The sequence below is a fragment of the Lynx rufus genome, unplaced genomic scaffold (assembly GCF_022079265.1).
Source record: "Lynx rufus isolate CCGP_SWC_20201006 ecotype Redwood Valley unplaced genomic scaffold, mLynRuf1.p SCAF_30, whole genome shotgun sequence".
Lineage (NCBI taxonomy): Eukaryota > Metazoa > Chordata > Mammalia > Carnivora > Felidae > Lynx > Lynx rufus.
In genome coordinates this window covers 7,336,640-7,355,807 of record NW_025814846.1, presented here as the reverse complement: position 1 = coordinate 7,355,807, position 19,168 = coordinate 7,336,640, and the positions used below count along the sequence as shown (strand labels likewise).

The 19,168-nt window shown below is 39.0% G+C and overlaps 1 protein-coding gene across 2 annotated transcripts in view; it reads right to left on the bottom strand.

The window, feature by feature from the left end:
- ZC4H2 (zinc finger C4H2-type containing) overlaps positions 1–18,228 on the bottom strand; it is a 29,808-nt gene extending 11,580 nt beyond the window's left edge. For both annotated transcript variants that reach the window (XM_047092551.1, XM_047092552.1), the window contains exon 1: positions 18,122–18,228. In XM_047092551.1, coding sequence (XP_046948507.1) covers positions 18,122–18,174 — 53 coding nt within the window. In that variant the 5' untranslated portion in view covers positions 18,175–18,228. The remainder of the gene's footprint in view (positions 1–18,121) is intronic.
- Positions 18,229–19,168: the final 940 nt, after the last annotated feature.

Sequence of the window (19,168 nt, the reverse complement as noted above, 5' to 3'; positions counted from 1 at the left end):
AGGCCTATCTCAATAAGTAAAGAAAAATGTCAATTACACAACCTGAACTTACACCAAAAGGAGCTAGAAGAAGAACAACAAATGAAACCTGAAGCCAGCAGAAGGGAAATAAAGATTAGAGAGAAATTAATAATATAGAAAAAAGAAAAAAACATAACACAACAATAAAATCAGGAGTTGGTTCTTTAAAAAAAAATAATAAAATTGATAAATACCCAGTCAGACCTATCAAAAAGAAAAGAGAAAGGACCCAAATAAATAAAATCATGAATGAGAGAGGAGAGTTGACAATACCACAGAAATACAAACAATTATAAAAGAACACTATGCAACAAATGTGTGCCAACAAATTGGACAATGTGGAAGAAATGGATAAAATACTTGAAACATATAAAGTACCAACACTGAAACAGGAAGAAATATAAAACTTGAACAGGCCTATAACCAGCAAGAAAATTGAATGAGTAATCAAAAAACTCCCAACAAACAAAATTCCAGGGCCAGATGGCGTCACAGGGGAATTCTCCAACACATTTGAAGAAGAGTTACTACCTATTCTTCTCAAACTGTTCCAAAAATAAAAATTGAATGCAATCTTCCAAACTAATTCTATGAAGGCAGCATTACCTTGATTCCAAAAGCAAATACTCCACTAAAATGGAGAATTATATGCTAATATTCTTCATGAAGGTGAATGTAAAAATTCTCAACAAGATAATAGGAAATCAAACAAAACACCACAATCAAGAATTATTCACCACAATAAAGCAGGATTTATTCCTGGGCTGCAATGGTGGTTCAGTATTTGCAAATCAAGGAATCTGATACACCACATTAATAAAATAAAGGATAAGAACCATATGATTCTTGGGGAACCCGGGTGGCTCAGTCCATTGAGTGTCTGAATCTTGATTTCAGCTCAGGTCGTGATCTCAGGATCATGGGATCAAGCACCATGTTGGGCTCCACACTAAGCATGGAGCCTACTTGGGATTCTTTCTCTCTCTCTCTGTCTCTCTCTCTGTCTTTCTCTCTCTCTCTCTCTCCCTCCCCTGCCCCTGTCTCCTGCTTATGTGCTCTTTCTTTCCCTTTATCTCTAAAATAAAAGAAAATTTTTAAATAACCATACGATTTTCTCAATAGATGCAGAAAATGCATTTGACAAAGTCCAGTATCCATTTTTTTAATAAAAACCCTCAACAAAGTAGGGATAGAGGGAACATAAATGAACATCATAAAGGCCATATATGAAATATCCACAGGTGATATCATCCTCAATGGGTAAAAACTGTGAACTTCTCCTCTACAGTCAGGATAAGACAGGGATGCCCATTCTCACCATTGTGATTTAACTTAGCACTGGAAGTCCTAGCCTCAGCATCAGACAACAGAAAGACATGAAAGGCATCCATGTTGGCAAGGAAGAAGTCAAACTTTCAATATTTGCAGGTAACATGATAATATATGTAGAAAAGCTGAAAGACTCCACCAGAAAATTGTTAGAACTGATACACGAATTCAGTGAAGTTGCAGGGTGCAAAATAAACAAACAAAAATCTATTGAATTTCTATACATCAATAATGAAACAGTAGAAAAAGAAATCAAGGAACTGATTCCATTTACAATTGCACCAAAATCCATAAAATACCTAGGAGTAAACATAACCAAAGAGGTAAAAGATCTCTACTCCGAATCTTTAGAACACTTATGAAAGAAATTGAAAAGGGCACAAATATTTGGAAAAATATTCATGTTTATGAACTAGAGGAAGAAACACTGTTAAAATGTCTACCCGAAGCAATCTACACATTTAATGCAATCCCTACCAAAATACCACCAGCATTTTTCACAGAGCTAGAACAAACAACCCTAAATTTGTATGTAACCACGAAAGACCTCAAAGAGCAAAAATGATCCTGAAAAGGAAGGAAAACAAAGCCGTAGACATCATAATTAAGGATCTGAAGCTATATTACAAAGTTGTAGTCATCAAGACAATACGGTACTGGCACAAAAAAGACACATCAATGAACAGAATAGAAAACCCAGAAATGGACACACAACCAAACGGTCAATTAATCTTTGAAAAAGCAGGAAAGAACATCCAATGGGGGAAAACAGTTTCTTCAATAAATTTTGGGAAAACTGGACAGCCACATGCAGAAGAATGAAACTGGACCACTTTCTTATACCAAACATAAAAATAAATTCAAAATGGATGAAAGACCTAAATGTGAGACAGGAAACAATCAAAATCCTAGAGGAAAACATAGACAGCAACCTCTTTGATTTTGGCTGCAGCAACTTCTTACTAGACACATCTCCAAAGGCAAGGGGAACAAAAGTACAAATGAACTATTGGGACTTCATCAAGATAAAAAGCTTCTGCTCAGGGAAGGAAACAATCAATGAAACTAAAAGATGACTTATGGAATGGGAGAAAATATGTGCAAATGACATGTCTGATAAAGAGTTAATATCCAAAAGCATAAAAAAATCTTATCAAAGTCCATACCCAAAAAAACAAGTAATCCAGTTAAGAAATGGGCAGAACACAGGGTGCCTGGGAGTGTTAGTTGGATAAGCATGTGACTTTTGATTTCGGCTGAAGTCATGATCTCAAGGTTCATGGGATCGAGCTTCGTGCCAGGCTCTGTGCAGTCAGTACAGAGTCGGCTTGAGATACTTTCACTCTACTTCTCTCTCTGCCCCTCCCCCTTCAAAATAAGTAAACAAATAAACATTTTTTTAAAAAGAAATGGGCAGAAGACATAAATAGACATTTTTCCCAAGAAGACATACAAACAGCTTACAGATAAATGAAAAGATGCTCGATATCACTCATCATCAGGGAAATACATATCAAAACCATGATGAGATATCACTTCACACCTTTCAGAATGATAAAATTAACAACACAGGAAGCAACAGATATTGGTGAGGATAAGGAGAATGGGGAACACTCTTATACTCTTGGTCTGAATGCAAAGTGGTGAAGCCACTCTGGAAAACAATACGAAGGTTCCTTAAAAAATTAAAAATAGAACGACCCTATGACCCAGAAATTATTATATTGACCCAAAGGATAAAAAAACACAGATTTTAAGGGACACATGCACACCCAATGTTTATAGCAGAATTATCAACAATACCCAACCTATGGAAAGAGCCCAAATGTCCATTGAGTGATGAATGGATAAAGAAGAGTGGTGTATATGTATACACACACACACACACACACACACACTAGAATATTACTCAGCCATAAAAAGAAATGAAATTTTGCCATTAGCAAGGACATGGATGAAGCTCTAGCTTCATTATGCTAATTATGTATTTATGTAATTATGTAATTATGTAATAATGAGCGTATTATGCTATGCAAAATAAGCCAACCAGAGAAAGACAAATACCATATTATTTCCCTCACATGCGGAATTTAAGAAACAAAACAGATGAATATGGGGGAAGGGGAAAAAAGAAAGGGAAGGAAATTATAAGAGACTTTTAAATATAGAGAACAAACTGTGGGTTTATGGAGAGAAGTGGGTGGAAGATAGGCTAAGTGGGTGATGGGCATTAAGGAAGGCACTTATTGTGATGAGTACTGGCTGATATGTTGGCTGTGAACCACTAAATCTACACCTGAAACCAATTTTACCACATATTTTAACTAACTAGGATTTTTTTTAATTAAAATAAAAATAATAAAGCATAAAAAAAATGCACAGTGAAGAAAACAATCAAAAAACTAAAAGGCAACCTTCTGAATGGGAAAAGATACTTTCAAATGGCATATCTGATAAAGGGTTACTATCCAAAATCTATAACAAACTTATCAAACTAAACACACAAAACAAATAACCCAGTTAACAAATGGGCAGAAGACATGAAGAGACATTTTTCCCATGAAGACATTCAGATGTCCAATAGACATATGAAAAGATGCTGAACATCACTCATCATCAGGGAAACATGAATCAAAACTGCAATGAGTATCACTTCACATTGTCAGAATGGCTAAAACTAACAACACAGGAAACATGAATATATGGGGAAAGAGAGGAAATCTGTAAAACCTACTACTCTTAACTATAAAGAACAATCTGAGGGTTGCTGGAGATGAAGTGGATGGAGGATGTGTTAAATGTGTGATGGGTATTAAGGAGGGCAGTTGTGATGAGCAATGAGTGTTGTATGTAAGTGATGAATCTCTAAATCCTACACCTGAGACTAATATTAGAGTATATGTGAAGTAATTGGAAGTTTAATAAAAACTTGAAACTACAAAAAAAAAAAAAATATATATATATATATATATATATATATATATATATATATAAATAGACTCAACCATAGAGGCCAACCTGATGGTTACCAGAGGGGAGGCAGGTGGGGGGGGGTGGGTTCAATAAGTGATGGGGATAAAGAGTGCACTTGTGATGAGCACTGGTTATATCAAGTGCTGAATATTGTATGAAGTGCTGAATATTGTACACCTAAAATTAATGTTATATACTTTACTGACTGGAATTTGAATAAAAATTTAAAAACAAAACATATTTCCATGTAAAGACTTATATGATCCTGTTCAGAGAAACATTATTCCTAGAAACTGAAAGGTGGACACAACCAAAATGTTTATTAATATGTCAGTGAATAAACAAAATGTGGTGTATCCATACAATGAAAAACCATTTGTCAATAAAAAAGGAAACAGTAGCATATGATACAATGTGTGTGAACCTCAGAAACAATATGCTAACATTTATGCAATGTCCTGAAAATGCAAATCTATAAAGACAGGAAGTACATTCCTGGTTGCCTGGGGCTGTGGGTGGGAATGGAAGTCAACTGAAATTGGGCATAAGGGTTCTTTATGGGGTGATGGAAATGTTCTAAAATTGTATTGTGATGATAGTTGTATAATTGCAAATTTACTAAAAGCTACTGAATTGTTCACTTATAATGGATGTTTTCTACAGTATATAAATTACAACTCAATAGAGCTGTTGAACATATATCCTCCAATGGATTCTTACCACACCTAGAATTAAATCTAAACTTACAACACTGTCAGAACCGAAATTCTAAGGTCTTTCTATTCCTCTGTCCCTGTTTCTCTTGGAAAATAAATGAATCGTCAAAAGGCTTGTGTGTAGGAAAATAGATTTTTTTTAATATGAAATTTATTGTCAAATTGGTTTCCATACAACATCCAGTGCTCATCCCAACAAGTGCTCTCCTCAATACCCATCACCCACCCTCCCCTCCCTCCCACCCCCATCAACCCTCAGTTTGTTCTGTTTTTAAGAGTCTCTTAGATTTTTAATGAAGTTGGTCAACTGAAGTACCCAGGAAGACTAGGGAGGGGGTTAATGATGAAAACCAAAATGGAGACATTACCCTTGTGGTCAACTGCCTTTACTATGCTCTTCGGGCTTAGTATCTAGTGACCAACCTTCCATGCTCTGTCTAGTAACTGGGTAGTTTGAGCTTAAGATCAAATTTAAGTAAAATGTCCTCCCTTTCTCAAATCTAGAGTGAGCATCATGCTAGCTCCTTCTCTTTAAATTTTCTATCAATAAAGTGGACAAAGAAAGTTTATTAAGTAAATACCACTTACTCCAACAGTGTACTGGATCCTGTGGGTGACTGAGGAGAAGATCCCTTCCTTCAAATAAAATAATTGTGATCCAATACAGAAAATAGAACAAAATGTAACTGTTATGGTTGAAGTGGAAGTGGGACCCCCAGAGTCCTTATTCTTTCTTCAAATCCAACTTTGCCTGACTGTATTAGAGTGACCCTTGATATACCTTTCTGGAACTCCCAGGGCTCCTCAGAACATTATTTCAAAGCTACCAATCAAATCCATCCTCTTCATTTCAGAGATGAAGAAACAAATGTCCAGACCAGGAACAGAACTAGCCCAAGACTACACAGCTATGGTCCTCTGGGTCCTCTATGTGTACAGACTTACATATGAAGCAATTTAAAATCCAGATTATATACATACAAGAGCCTTCTAGAGACTGACACAATTCCATAGTTCTCTCTGTAAATCCCACATCATCTATAACACTGCTTTCACCATAAGCAGGGCTCAGAAATTACATTTGGAGTGACAAAATGAATGCAAATATGTAGTAAGTTTAGGGTATTGAATGTAATTTCAGTAGCCTAAGAGAAAGAAAAACATTACCACGGGTGGGGAGGATTTGATTAATTCAGTCAACATTTATTAAGAATTCATAAGTGTCAGGAACTGGGAAGAAGAAACTGGGTATTCACAAGGTTCTCTTTATTTTTTATATTTTAATTCATTTCTTTATTTTTGAGAGAAAGTACATGCACACAAGAGTTGGGGGAAGGCCATAGGGAAAAGGAGAGAGAGAATCTTAAGCAGGATCCACACCCAGCATGGCACCTGACATGGGGCTCAATCTCATGACCGTAAGATTATGACCTGAGCCAAAATCATGAGTCAGACACTTAACTGACTGAACCACCCAAATGCCCCCAGAAAGGTTCTGTTTAATTATAGTTATTTGTGTGTGTGTCTAGTATGTTCCTGCAATTGTTAGCTGTTTTATATGTCATCTAATTTAATCATTATCACCAGCATATGAATAGGTGTGTTTAGCTTCATTTTTGAAAAATCTGAGGCTGAGAGAAGTAAAGTGGCTTGTCAAAGCTCACAAACCAGGAGACAGAGAATTCATTGTGCTGAGCCTAATCAACCTTTGCACCATACCAAGGAACTTTCCTCATATGATATATTTCAAGTGACAGAAAACAAGCCAATGGGGGTGAATTCTTGTCCTACTGCAGTCACCGATTTTCAGGGTGAAATAGGGCATATCCTGGAACCTCCTGGAACCATGGAAATTCTACCTGAGAAGTAGAATTCAGTGTAGACTTGCACAGAGGTCTTGGATGACTCTATGAAGTAGAATCTGTGTCACGTTTGGCTCAACAAGTGAGGAAAGCATTCAAGTCATTAAATGTGTTATTTTATGTAGAAAAATTACTAATGAAATCCTCCCAAGAGGCTAAAGTGCAGCTGGTATGGCCACAGAAATGCAAGAAAACCACCGGATACTTCCTTAGGGTTTCTCACAGTCACTGGGGCCACAGTGCTACTTAACTGTTAAACAAGGACACCTGACCTCCATAGGCCATAGCCTATCCAGACAGAATCCCAAGTCAAAATAAAAACATTCAGCTGGCTGACTTCTTTCCAATGGCTTTTTGCTGGCTAATGTGGAAGAAGAAGGGTAGAAAGAACGAGAGGTTCTAAGGCAATGGAACATCCATTCTTGGACCAGATGTGACAGGCTCATCCAACTTCGGAGGTTGCTTAGCCTCAACACTCACACAACAAGCAGGGTAGGACATCTGGGACCTGTAGGACTTGAGGATGGGCAGATCAAGTAAAGATATTGGCTAGTGAAGATGGATAAAAAAAAAACTGCACAGATTTGTTGATAAGGAAATGGTGAAAAATAGACAGATCCAGAATATATTATATATATATAGCCCACCAGGTCTTACTAATGCAGTGATTTTTAAAGTGTGATCCCTGGACCAGCAGTAACAATATTGCCGGGAACTTGTTAGAAATGCAAATGCTCAGGCTCCACCCCAGATCTACTTAATCAGACTCTGGAGACAGGACCCAGCAATCTGTTTCAAGGGTCCAGCAGGTAGAGCCTGATGCATAACCAGTATGCTAATGTTTAATAGTCACTGAAGTAATGCTTCAGATGTAGGGAGTTGGAGAGGGAGGAATAAAGAATGATTCCAGATTTTGGGTTGGGGTGACATTTACTGATGGGGCAGACTAGGAAAGGGGAATATTTGGGATGGGGGTGGAATTGAAAGTTCTGTTGGGGCCTGTTTGAGATGCCAGTGGCACATTCAGTGGGGTTGGTTAAGTGGGAAGTTGGATATGTGAGTCTGGAACTCAGGAGACAGATCAGAGCTATTCATCTTGATTCTAAGATCATTGAGAGAAGGTCTAATTTATCTTAATGGTTCCCACAGAATATCCCAGCCTGGTGTATAGCACAGATCAGGCGGTTGGTAAATGTCACTTAATGAAGAAAAAGAAGCCAGCTTTTCTGGCCTACTCTAGTCTAGCTAGAACACTCTGTAAATACTGAGTGTTCTTCCATTTTATATTTATTTGCTAATCTGGGAAAACAGCTACTGTCAGAAAAGCAGGTATCTTATAACAGTTCAGTTTGAAGACTTCATTACAGCTATCAAATGTCAACTCCTCTCCATTCTCTCTCCTGTGATTGGCATTGTTTGGCTTGACTTGCCCATTCCTAAATCACAGAGGTACCAGATCTCCTGTGATGAACTGTTGAGTGAGCACTGGGGATGTGTCAGTTCTCAAGCCAGGTGACAGAAGAACCTGCTGAAGCTGCCACAGCAATGACTGAATGAAGTAAGGAAAGGAGATATCAATTCAAAACTTTATCAAAAGGCAGAATAACTTGAGTGGAATAATAAATTTCTGTAAGTTTCCTTGTGGGAGCCCAAAAAGTTAGTGATCCATTTGGACTGGGGAATGTGGAAGGTTTTGAATAAGAGGCAGGGTTTGTTCTGGGTCTTCCCTGAAAAAAAAAGAGTAGGACTTACAGGCTTAGAATGAGGGAAGGGAATTCAAGAATGAGGGACTGACACTGGCAAAGGCCTACAGGAATGAAAATTTGTGAGAGAGCAAGGAACATTCAGGTAGATAAAGGATAGGTTGAATGAAAAGGAGTAGTAGCAGATAAGATTGGAAAGGTGGGCCTGGGCCAGCCTTGAGGGGGGGCATGAATATAACAATTGTAGGCAAATAGCGGTCCAGTAGACATACAGTAAGAAATGACCTACAGCAAGAAATGATTTTCATATTGTGACTCAATACACACATAGACAGATAAAAACTTGAAAACAAAAGTTTGTGAGAAGAACACCTACCATTTCTTATGCAATGTATGCTTATATTTTCTATCTTATTTTATTATTTTTTAATTTTTTAAAGTTTATTTAGTTTTGAGAGAGACAGAGTGTGAGCTGGGGAGGGGGCAGAGAGAGGGAGACACAGAATCCAAAGCAGGCTCCAGGCTCTGAGCTGCCAGCACAGAGCCCGACGCGGGGCTTGAACTCACAAGCACGAGATGATGACCTGAGATGAAGACAGACGCTTAACCTACTGAGCCAACCAGGCCCCCCTTTATTTTATTTTAAAAAAGGTTTTATAAATGTTACTGGAAACTGACTAATTTATTTCATGAAACATATGGCTCATGACCTGTGTTTTGAAAAAAAAAAAAATTGCTATAGGCAATGGGAAGTCAGTAAATGTGTTTGAAGGATAACATAGTAACACCAGCGTTTTAGGAAGGCACTTCTTATAGCAATGTGGATGGCACTGAAGACAGGGAAGGAGAATGAAGACAGGAAAGTAATTCTGTAGGTACAAATGGATAAAACATTACAAAAACGCAGGACACTCATGCTGAAGGCATAATGGGGCAGTAAGTGTGGAAATGGAGAATGGGGCAGGAATTTGAGCCATGTGGCAAATGTAGAAACAATAGGACTTACTAAGACATCAGAGGTGAGTTATAAAAAAATGTAAGCAACACTGACATTTAGGTTTCAATCTGAGGTAACTATTCAGAGAATAATGGCACTAAACCAGAAGTTTAGGGGAAGTACCTGGACTGGGGTAGGGGGAAACAAAGTCATAAGATTTGGCCAATGTAAGCATCATAGTGGAACAACCAGGTGGACGAGTCCAGGAGGCTGTGGGATGTATTGGGCTGAAGCTTGGAAGGATGCTAGGGGGTAGAGACTGGGGATTTGAAAGTAATATTTGAAGCCATAGGAGTATAGCTGGATGAAAGAAAGAAAAAAAGAGGACCCAGAGCAGAAACTTATACTTAAGAGAATCTCCTTCACACCACAAAACAGGCATGATTCTGACATATTATGGGTTCTGATTCAGACCACTGCAATACAATGAATATTACAATAATAAAAGCCAAATATTTTTTGTTTCCTAGTACATAAAAAGCTATGTTTACACTGCACTATAGTCTATTAAGTATGCAATAACATTATGTCTAAAAAAGATGTACATACGTTAAAAATACTTTATTGCTAAAAACAGCTAAACATCATGTGACATTTCAATGAATGATAATCTTTTTGCTAGTGGAGGGTCTTGCCTTGATGTTGATGTCTGCTGACTGATCAGGGTGATGGTTGGTGAAGTGTGGGGTTGCTGTGGCAATTTCTTAAAACAAGACAATGAAGTCTGCCATATTAATTGACTCTTTACATGAACGATATCTCTGTAGCATGTGATGCTGTTTGGTGACATTTTATCCCAGAAGTTCTTTTAAAATTGCAGTTAATCCTCTCAAACATTGCTGCTTTATCAACTAATATTTATGTAATATCCTAAATATTTCAACAATCTTCATGGCCTCTTCAATCTTCATGGCCTCTTCATTTCAACAATCTTCATGGCCTCTTCACCAGGAGTATATTCCATCCCAAGAAACCACTTTCTTTGCTCATCCATAGGAAGCAACTCCTCATCTGTTAAAGTTTTATCATGAGATTGCAGCAATCCAGTCACATCTTCAGGTTCCACTTCTAATTCCAGTTTTCTTGCTATTTGCACCACATCTGCAGTTAGTTCCTCCAATGAAGTTTTAAATCCTTTAAAGTCATCCATAAGGGTGCAATTATTTCTTCTAAACTCCTGTCACTTTTGATATTTTGATCACTTCCCATGAACCATGAGTGTTCTTAATGACATCTAGAGTGGTTAACCTTTTCCAGAAGGTTTTCAATTTGCTTTACCCAGATACATCAGAGGAATCACTATCTATGACAGCTATAGCCTTACAAAATGTATTTCTCTTAAAAAATTTTTTTTGACATTTATGTATTATTTTTGAGAGACAGAGACAGAGCACGAATGGGGGAGGGGCAGAGAGAGAAAGGGAGACACAGAATCTGAAGCAGGCTCCAGGCTCTATCAGCACAGAGCCCAACGTGGGGCTTGAACTCGCAAACTGTGAGATCATGACCTGAGCTGAAATTGGATGCTTAACTGACTGAGCCACTCAGGTGCCCCACAAAATGTGTTTCTTAAGGGTGAAATTACTCCTTGATCCATGGGCTACAGATGGATGCTGTGTTAGCAAGTACAGAAACAACATTAATCTAGTTGTTCATTTCTATCAGATCTCTTGGGTGACCAGGTGCATTGTCAGTGAGCAGTAATATTTTGAAAGGACTTTTTTTTCTCAACAGTAGCCTCAATGGTAGGCTTAAAATATTCAGTAAACCATACTGTAAACAGATGTGGTTTCATCCAGGCTTTGTTGTTCTGTTTATAGAGCATAGGCAGAGTGGCTTTAGGATAATTCTTAAGGGCACTAGGATTTTCAGAATGGTAAATGAGCCCTGGCTTCAACCTACATTAGCCCCTAACAAGAGAGTCAGCCTGTCCTTTGAAGCTTTGAAACTAGGAATTGACTTCTCCTCTCTAGCTATGAAAGTTCTAGATGGCATCTATTTCCAATATAAGGCTGTTACATCAACATTGCAAATCTACTGTTTAGTGTAGCCACCCTCATTAATGATCTTAGCGACATTTCTGGATAACTTGCTGCAGCTTTTACATCAGCACTTATTGCTTCACCTTGTACTTCTGTGTTATGGAGAATGCTTCTTTCCTTAAACCTCATGAACCAACTTCTGCTAGTTTCAAACTTTTCTTCTGCAGCTTACTCACTTCTCTCAGTCTTCAAATAATTAAAAGTTTTTGGGTCTTGCTTTGGATTAGGCTTTGGCTTAAGGGAATGTTGTGGCTTGTTTTATCTTCTATCCAGACCACTAAAACTTTCCCAATATCAGCAACAAAGCTGTTTTCCTTTCTTATTGCTCACGTGTTTATTGGAACAACACTTTCAACTTCCATCAGGAAATTTTCCTTTGCGTTCACAACTTAGCTAACTGGCACAACAAGCCTAGCTTTTGGCCTGTCTCATCTTTTGACTTACCTTCCTCAGTAAGCTTAATAATTTCTAGCTTTTGATTTAAAGTGAGAAATGTGTTTCTTTCAATTGAACACTTAGAGATCATTGTAGGTTTATTAATTGGTCTAATGTCAATATTGATGTATCTCATTGTATAGGGAGGCTCAAGGATATGAGGAGAGATGGCAAAACATCTGGGCGGTGGAGAAGTCAGAATGGACACCATTTACTCATTAAGTCCACCATTTTATATGGCTGCAGGTCATGGCACCCTGAAACAATTACAATAATACATCACAGATCACTGACCACAGATCACCATAAGACATATAATAATAGTGAAAATTTTGAAATTTTACAAGAATTACCAAAATATGACATGGGAACATGAAGTGAGCAAATGATGTGGGAATAATGGCACCCAAAATCTTGCTTGATGCAGAGGTGATACAAACCTTCAATTTGTAAAAAAATGCACTATCTGCAAAGCACAATAAAATGAGGTATACGTGTAATACTTCCAAAATGTGTTTTCCCTTTTTAAGTGGGGAAAGCTCAAAATGTGTTTTCCCTTTTTAAGTGGGGAAAGCTCATTGTGTATAGATATGTGTGCATGGGTGAGTATAATGTGTGTGCATGAATGGAATGGGCATGTCAAAGAGGTACTAATATGCTCTGGTTCATCTAGTGGTGGCTGCATTCACTTTCTCTGCCTCATAACTTCTTTTATTCCCTTTTCCATCTCCCTTTTTTGTTCTATTCTCCTCTTCCCCTTTCTACATATCTGTGTGCTCTTTCACCACCACTTGAAAGCCTAATGAATGGGTGAGCAAAATAGACCAGTGTGAGATTTGGGGCCTGTGATCTGGAGCACAGTGTTGCTGTGTGGTTAGGATTGTGAGGAAAGACAAGGCTGGACACATGGTCAGAGTCACGAGTGAGAAATGGTCTGTGGTGGAAGAATCTATTCCTGAGGCATTTCCTATTTCAAATTCTGCTGTTGGTATACATGAGCGCTGAGTATGAATGTACTTCTTTCTGAGCCTCCACCTGGGGAGTCTGTCTAGCTTCCAGCTTGTCTTAATCAGGTCTTTTGTTGATGTTGCTTGCCATCATCACTGCTACTTCAGCTTAGAAACAACATTATTGTTAGTTTCTAATCAAAATAGGCTGCTCTGCTCATACCTTCAAGGGATTTGAGAATAGAATAGTTGAAGAACTGCATAATGGTTAATCAGATTATCAGCATTTTTTGAAATGCATATGCCATGTGAATAGGATATATTCTCTCCCTTTGTTAGCTGTATGACCATAGATACGTTACCTAACCTCTCCGAGCCTCAATATCCTTACTGTAAAATGGGGAAAATAATTCCTACCAGATTTCCACTAGGAAGATTGAATATTAAATGACCCAAGAGCTTTGAAATTAGGTGATCAACAGATATGCTACCTCCTTTCTCCAGTTCTTTCTACCCTTTCCTTTGTTCCCTCCTTCTCTTCATCTCCTATACATGTTTACCTGTCTATGTGTGAACATCAAATATTTGTAGTACTCTCCCCACTTTAAATTCTTAAACCAAGTGATGTAACCTTTGTATATTACTGTAAAGTTGTCAAAAGCAAGCTAATTTAAATGATTTGGGGGACAGACACACCTAGAATTATTATATCTTCTTGGTGGCTTGGCCCTTTTTTATTATGTAATATCCCACTCTGTTCCTGGGATTTGTCTTTGCTCTGAAATCTGCTTTATCTGACATTAACACAGCCATGCCTGGTTTCTTTTAATTCAAGTTTCCATGGTATCTTTTCCCCTCCTTTTACTGTCAGCATATGTATATTATTATATCTGAAGTGCATTTTTTATAGATAGCATATGCTTGCATCGTTTTTTAAATCCATTTTTAATTGGTGTGTTTAGACCACTTATATGCACATGATTATTGGTATGTTAAGCCGCAGCCTGCCATTTTATTTTGTGCTATCTGTTTGTTCTCTCTGGTTTTAGTTTTTGTTTTTTCTTCTTTGTCCTGCTTTCCTATGGGTGACTTGCACATTTTTTTAATGTTTATTTTTGAGAGCGAGAGAGTGCGAGCAGGTTAGGGGCAGAGAGAGGGAGATAGAGAATCTGAAGCAGGCTCCAGGCTCTGAACTGTCACCACAGAGAACAACATGGGACTTAAACCCACAAACTGCAAGACCATGACCTGAGCTGAAGTCGACAATGCAGGGCTTGAACCCATGAACCGTGAGACCATGACCTGAGCTGAAGTCAGATGCTTAACCAACTGATTCACCCAGGAGCCCCTTGAACATTTTTTTAAAATTCCACTTTGATTTATCTATAATGTTTTTGAGTGCATCTCTTTGTATAGCTTTTTTAGTGTTTCCTCTCATTATTACAGTATGTATGCATAATTTATCTCAGTCATCTGATGTCATCATTGTTATCAGCTGAAGTGAAATATACAAACATCATCCCACTTTTACATCCCTTTACACTCCCCTATTTGTGACATGAATGTCTTAAACATTTCCTCTATGTACACGGAGAACTACATGAGACCGGGAGATAAATTTTGATCCAATCATCAAACATAATTCAGACAACTCAAGAGAAAACAAAACTTTTCTTGTATTTACTCATGTTTTAGCTCACTGTGTTCTTCCTTGCAAGAGTCCTTTTACTGTTTATTTTGTGTTCAAAGAACCTACTTTAGTCATTAGTCATTCTTATAAGGTAGACTTCCTACTGATAAATTCCCTGCTTCAATTCATTTTAGAATGTCTTACTTAATTAATCCTTTTATTCATGTAGGATATTATCACTGGACATAAGATTTTGGGTTTCATTCAGGATTTCTTTCAGCGTTCATGATTCTCTTCCTTCAGCACTTGGAAAATGTTGTGCCAGTTCCTGCTAGGGTCTGGTCAATGTCTGATGAGAAATCTGTTGTCTTCTAATTTTTCCCCCTGAATGTATAGGTAAGGTGTTGTTTGTCTTTGGTTGCTTCCTAGATCTTTTCTTTGCCTTTTGCTTTCAGAAGGTTGATTATAATGTATCTTGGTGTGAATTTCTTCACATTTATCCTGATGGTGTTTGCTTAGCTTGATGATTCTGGAGGTTCAAGTCCTTTGCTCAATTTGGGAAGTTTTAGCCAGTATTTCTTCAAGTACTTTCATAGTCCTCATTTCTCCTCAATTCCTGAAATTCTGTTGACATAGATGTTAGATCTTTTTTATAGTCCCACAGGTCTGGAGGCTGTGCTTAAGTCTTTCTTTTATCTTATTTTTTTGGAATCTAATTTTCCTTTGTTTGGATTTTGATTCCTATAGTTTGATGTTTAAATTGTCTGATTTGTTCCTCTGTCTTCCCCATCTTGCTGTGGAGCCCATCCACTCAGTGTGTGTATGTGTGTGTGTGTGTGTGTGTGTGTGTATTTGTATATATGTATACAATTTAAAGTGGATTTTAAAAAATGATCAAACCATGTGCTGTGTATTAAAAATGTACTTCAAATATAATGATATAGGTAGGACGAGAGTAAAAAGAAATGATAACATGGAAACTTGAATTAAAAGAATCCAGGAGTGACTACGTTAATATCAGATAAAGCAGATTTCAGAGCAAAGGAACAGAGTAGGATATTACATAATAAGAGAGGTGAGGCCACCAAGAAAATATAACAATTCTAGACATGTATGCCCCCAATATGTATGTATGTATGTGGTATGTGTGCATGTGTGTGTGTGTATATATGTGTGTGTGTGTGTGTGTGTACACATACATAATAATTTTCAGTTCATAAATTTGTTTAGTTCTCCTTTATATTTTATATATCCTTGCTGAGACTTTCTATCTATATGCTGAAATATTCAATTTCATCATTTAAGTGTGGTGCAATCGCTTAGTGTATCATTTTTATGATAGCTGCTTTAAAATCCTTGTTGGGATGAGCACTGGGTATTGTATGGAAGCCAATTTGACAACAAATTATATTTAAAAAATCCTTGCAAGATAATTCTAACATCTGTGTCATCTCAATGTTGGCATGTGTTTACTTTCTCTTGTCATTGAAGTTGATAATCTTGGTATGGCAAGTGATTTATCTAAAAATTAAATTTGGACAATAGATCTCTTTTAAATCTTTTGGTTTTTGCAGACCTGACATGTGTTTTGTTTTGTTTTGTTTTGTTTTGTTGGAAGTGATCAGTATAAGTCCAGGTTCTCCACTGGGCCCCTGGTTGACTGCCAGGTTTGCAAGGGGCTCCTTGCTACTGCTGGTTGCTGGTGAGACTTCAGCCCTTTCTGTAGGCCTCTGATGTACCCATCCCAGCTAGTGGTAGGAATGCCTGGTTTATACTGGTAAGGGTAGAGGTTCCCCATGTATTCTCCACTGGTAGGAGTTACTTCCCTTGCTCTCAATTGTACCTTCTTTTGGGGTTGGGCAGAGGTTTCTTTAAAGTCCATTAAGAGTAAAAGTCTAGGTCTCCCACTTTTAGGCCTAAGCTTCTTATTACCTGTTATTAGCTTATTAGCTTATTGTTATTGTGATAGCTGGCCTTCTGACACACCAAAGTATCTCACTCCCTATCTTCTTATAATTTTTCAGAAAAATATTGCAACATAACACCCCTCTCCAGCCTTTCCCGTGGACCCTCCATGGGATACAGTGGGAAAACCAGAGCCTCTGCATACAAATTGACTGGGTTCCTATCAAAATCTGGCATTTTCAAGCTGTTTGGCTCTGGGAAAGCTACTTAAATGTTCCGAGCTTCCATTTTCCCAGTTGTAAAAGAGATGTAGGAAGCTCTCCGGACTTTTGCTGAAATAAGCAATAGTGGGTCAGTGAGCTTGGCACACCAGGTGCTCAATAAATAATAATTCCCTTCCCTTTAAACCCCTGTGGAAGAGATGCAGACCATCCAAAGGAGAAAAAAAGCTCAAGTGCTTCCCTACACTGCCTATATGTGTGAGTCTCACCTAAGGCATTCACTCCAAGGATTAAATCTTTTGGTCCAAAGTCTTATTTCTTAAAGAGACATACTTGCTATCCACTCTCCCCCACTCCTGCTTTTCCCCAGGTTCTGTGAAAACACTCAAGGGAGACTGCCCAACCCAGGCCAAGCTGGAGTGGGCGAAGGGGTGTGGTTCTGGCAAAGCATAGTAGGTGCAGGAAAGCCCAAGAAGTCCACTTGCCAGATGATACTGTGTTCTGAGCAAGGACAACATCATTGCCTTGCTAATGCTGCTCCTGGAGGGAAAGGGTCAGGACACAGGCAACTCCAACTTTGCTTGCCTACCTTACACCTCTGGAGTCTTAGAACAGCAGTTGAGCTCCCACTTTCTGGCACAGCCACCACTTCCCCAGTCTCCATTGATCCCATCCTCCTTATGGAGCACCGGGTAGGAGAGGAAGAAGATGGTGAGTGTGTGAATGCAAAAATGACACACTCTGGAGTGCTTGAGTGCTTGCCATCCTCCCAGTCCCAGCCTGCTGGATACCGCTGCACCCCCAACTCTCAGTCCCTGGCAGCCACCACCAGCCCCAATGCACTGGACTTTGTTCTCAAAAGGCTAGCCTGAGTTCCAGGTCCTGAAGTTGATCAGGAGACTCAAAACAAAACAAAACCAAACAAACAAACAAACAAACAACATCTTGACTCTTAAAAAGCAAGGAGCCAAATACACCCTGGAGCCAACAAACAGTAAAAAAATAATGGATTTAAGAATGCTGTCCCCCAACTCCCATCCCAAGATGAAAAAGGCTGTCTTGGAACCAACAACCCCCCCAACCCCCCTGTGTCTCCATCTGGCTTTTCTATGACACTGGCAAGAGAGACGTCTCTGTTGGTCATTTTCTCTGCTAGTCTCAGTTCCGACACTTTCCAGCCTCCCTTCCATCCTTGAATTCCGTCCGTGGGTTCCTTTCCAGCCCCTCTCCACAAGTAGCTTAACAATAGATACTTTCCCTAGGTAACTCAGCTCAGTCCCGCAGCGGGGGATTTTGGGGGCTTCGAGGGGGTCTGGGAGGCGCTGCAACGTTCCACTTACCTGATCTCTTTAATGCTTTCCAATTTGCACATGATTTCTTGTTCATCTGCCATGCTTTTCACTCTCAATTTCTCGTCCTGAGAAATGTACAAACACACAAGTCCAGCGATACAATAGACACAACGTAACCACCTCCTCCGGGCAGGGGATCTGAGCCTGTGCGGTAGGGATTCTGAGCAGGCCTGGGAGCTGTAGTTCTTAGCTCCAAGAGAAGCCAGGCAGCGCAAGGACCAGCGAGACTACAACTCCCAGAAGGTCTAGCGAGACATGCCTATTTCGCTTCCTGCAGCCACATTTTAAATCAATTTGTCACAGATAATTATGTCAAAGGTTATGAGGTATTCTAGTGAACGGGGATGTTCCTCTAGCCCCTGCGGAAAAAATGGGAAAAAAATACACCGGAAGGCAACTGGAGAGATAAAAGACGTACTCACTCACACCCCTCCAGGGGCCCTTACGCCCACTCATCCCCAAAAGGTAACCAGGAGTCAGTCGCTAATTAGTGGGCGCTTTGGGGCTGGAGAGAAACCCTGCAGAATTCTCTTTGGGGATGTTGAGTGTTCGGGTGGCAGCTAGGGGAATTAGTGGTTTTGGCATTCAGATGGAGATGCAGGAGGGCGGGGTTGGAGAAGAGGCAGGGGAGGAGGGAGTAGCTGCTAAAGCTGGGGGAGTGACCTAGTTCCTTCCAGCCTTCAATCCATTCTGAGCTCAGATTGTGCCAGTCAATGAAGGAGGCAAAAATGAATAAAAATAGGTCCTTGGCTTTGAGGAGCAGGAGAGCCTGTAAGGTGACCCATTAATTACAGTGCAGTGTTCTATCATAATACAGGAATGGATAAGGTGTAACCTGAGCAGAAAAGATGTAAATAGGTCTCAAAAGGTGACGGAGAATTTGCCAGACCATTGGGGGAAGATAGACTTTCCAGGAGAAGGCACAACACATATATAAAGGAAAGGACAAGTGGACCACGGTGTCTGAAGTATAAAGTTCATATATGGGCTGTGGAGGTGGGAAAGAGAAGTGGGAAAAGTATGTAGAAAGCTGGG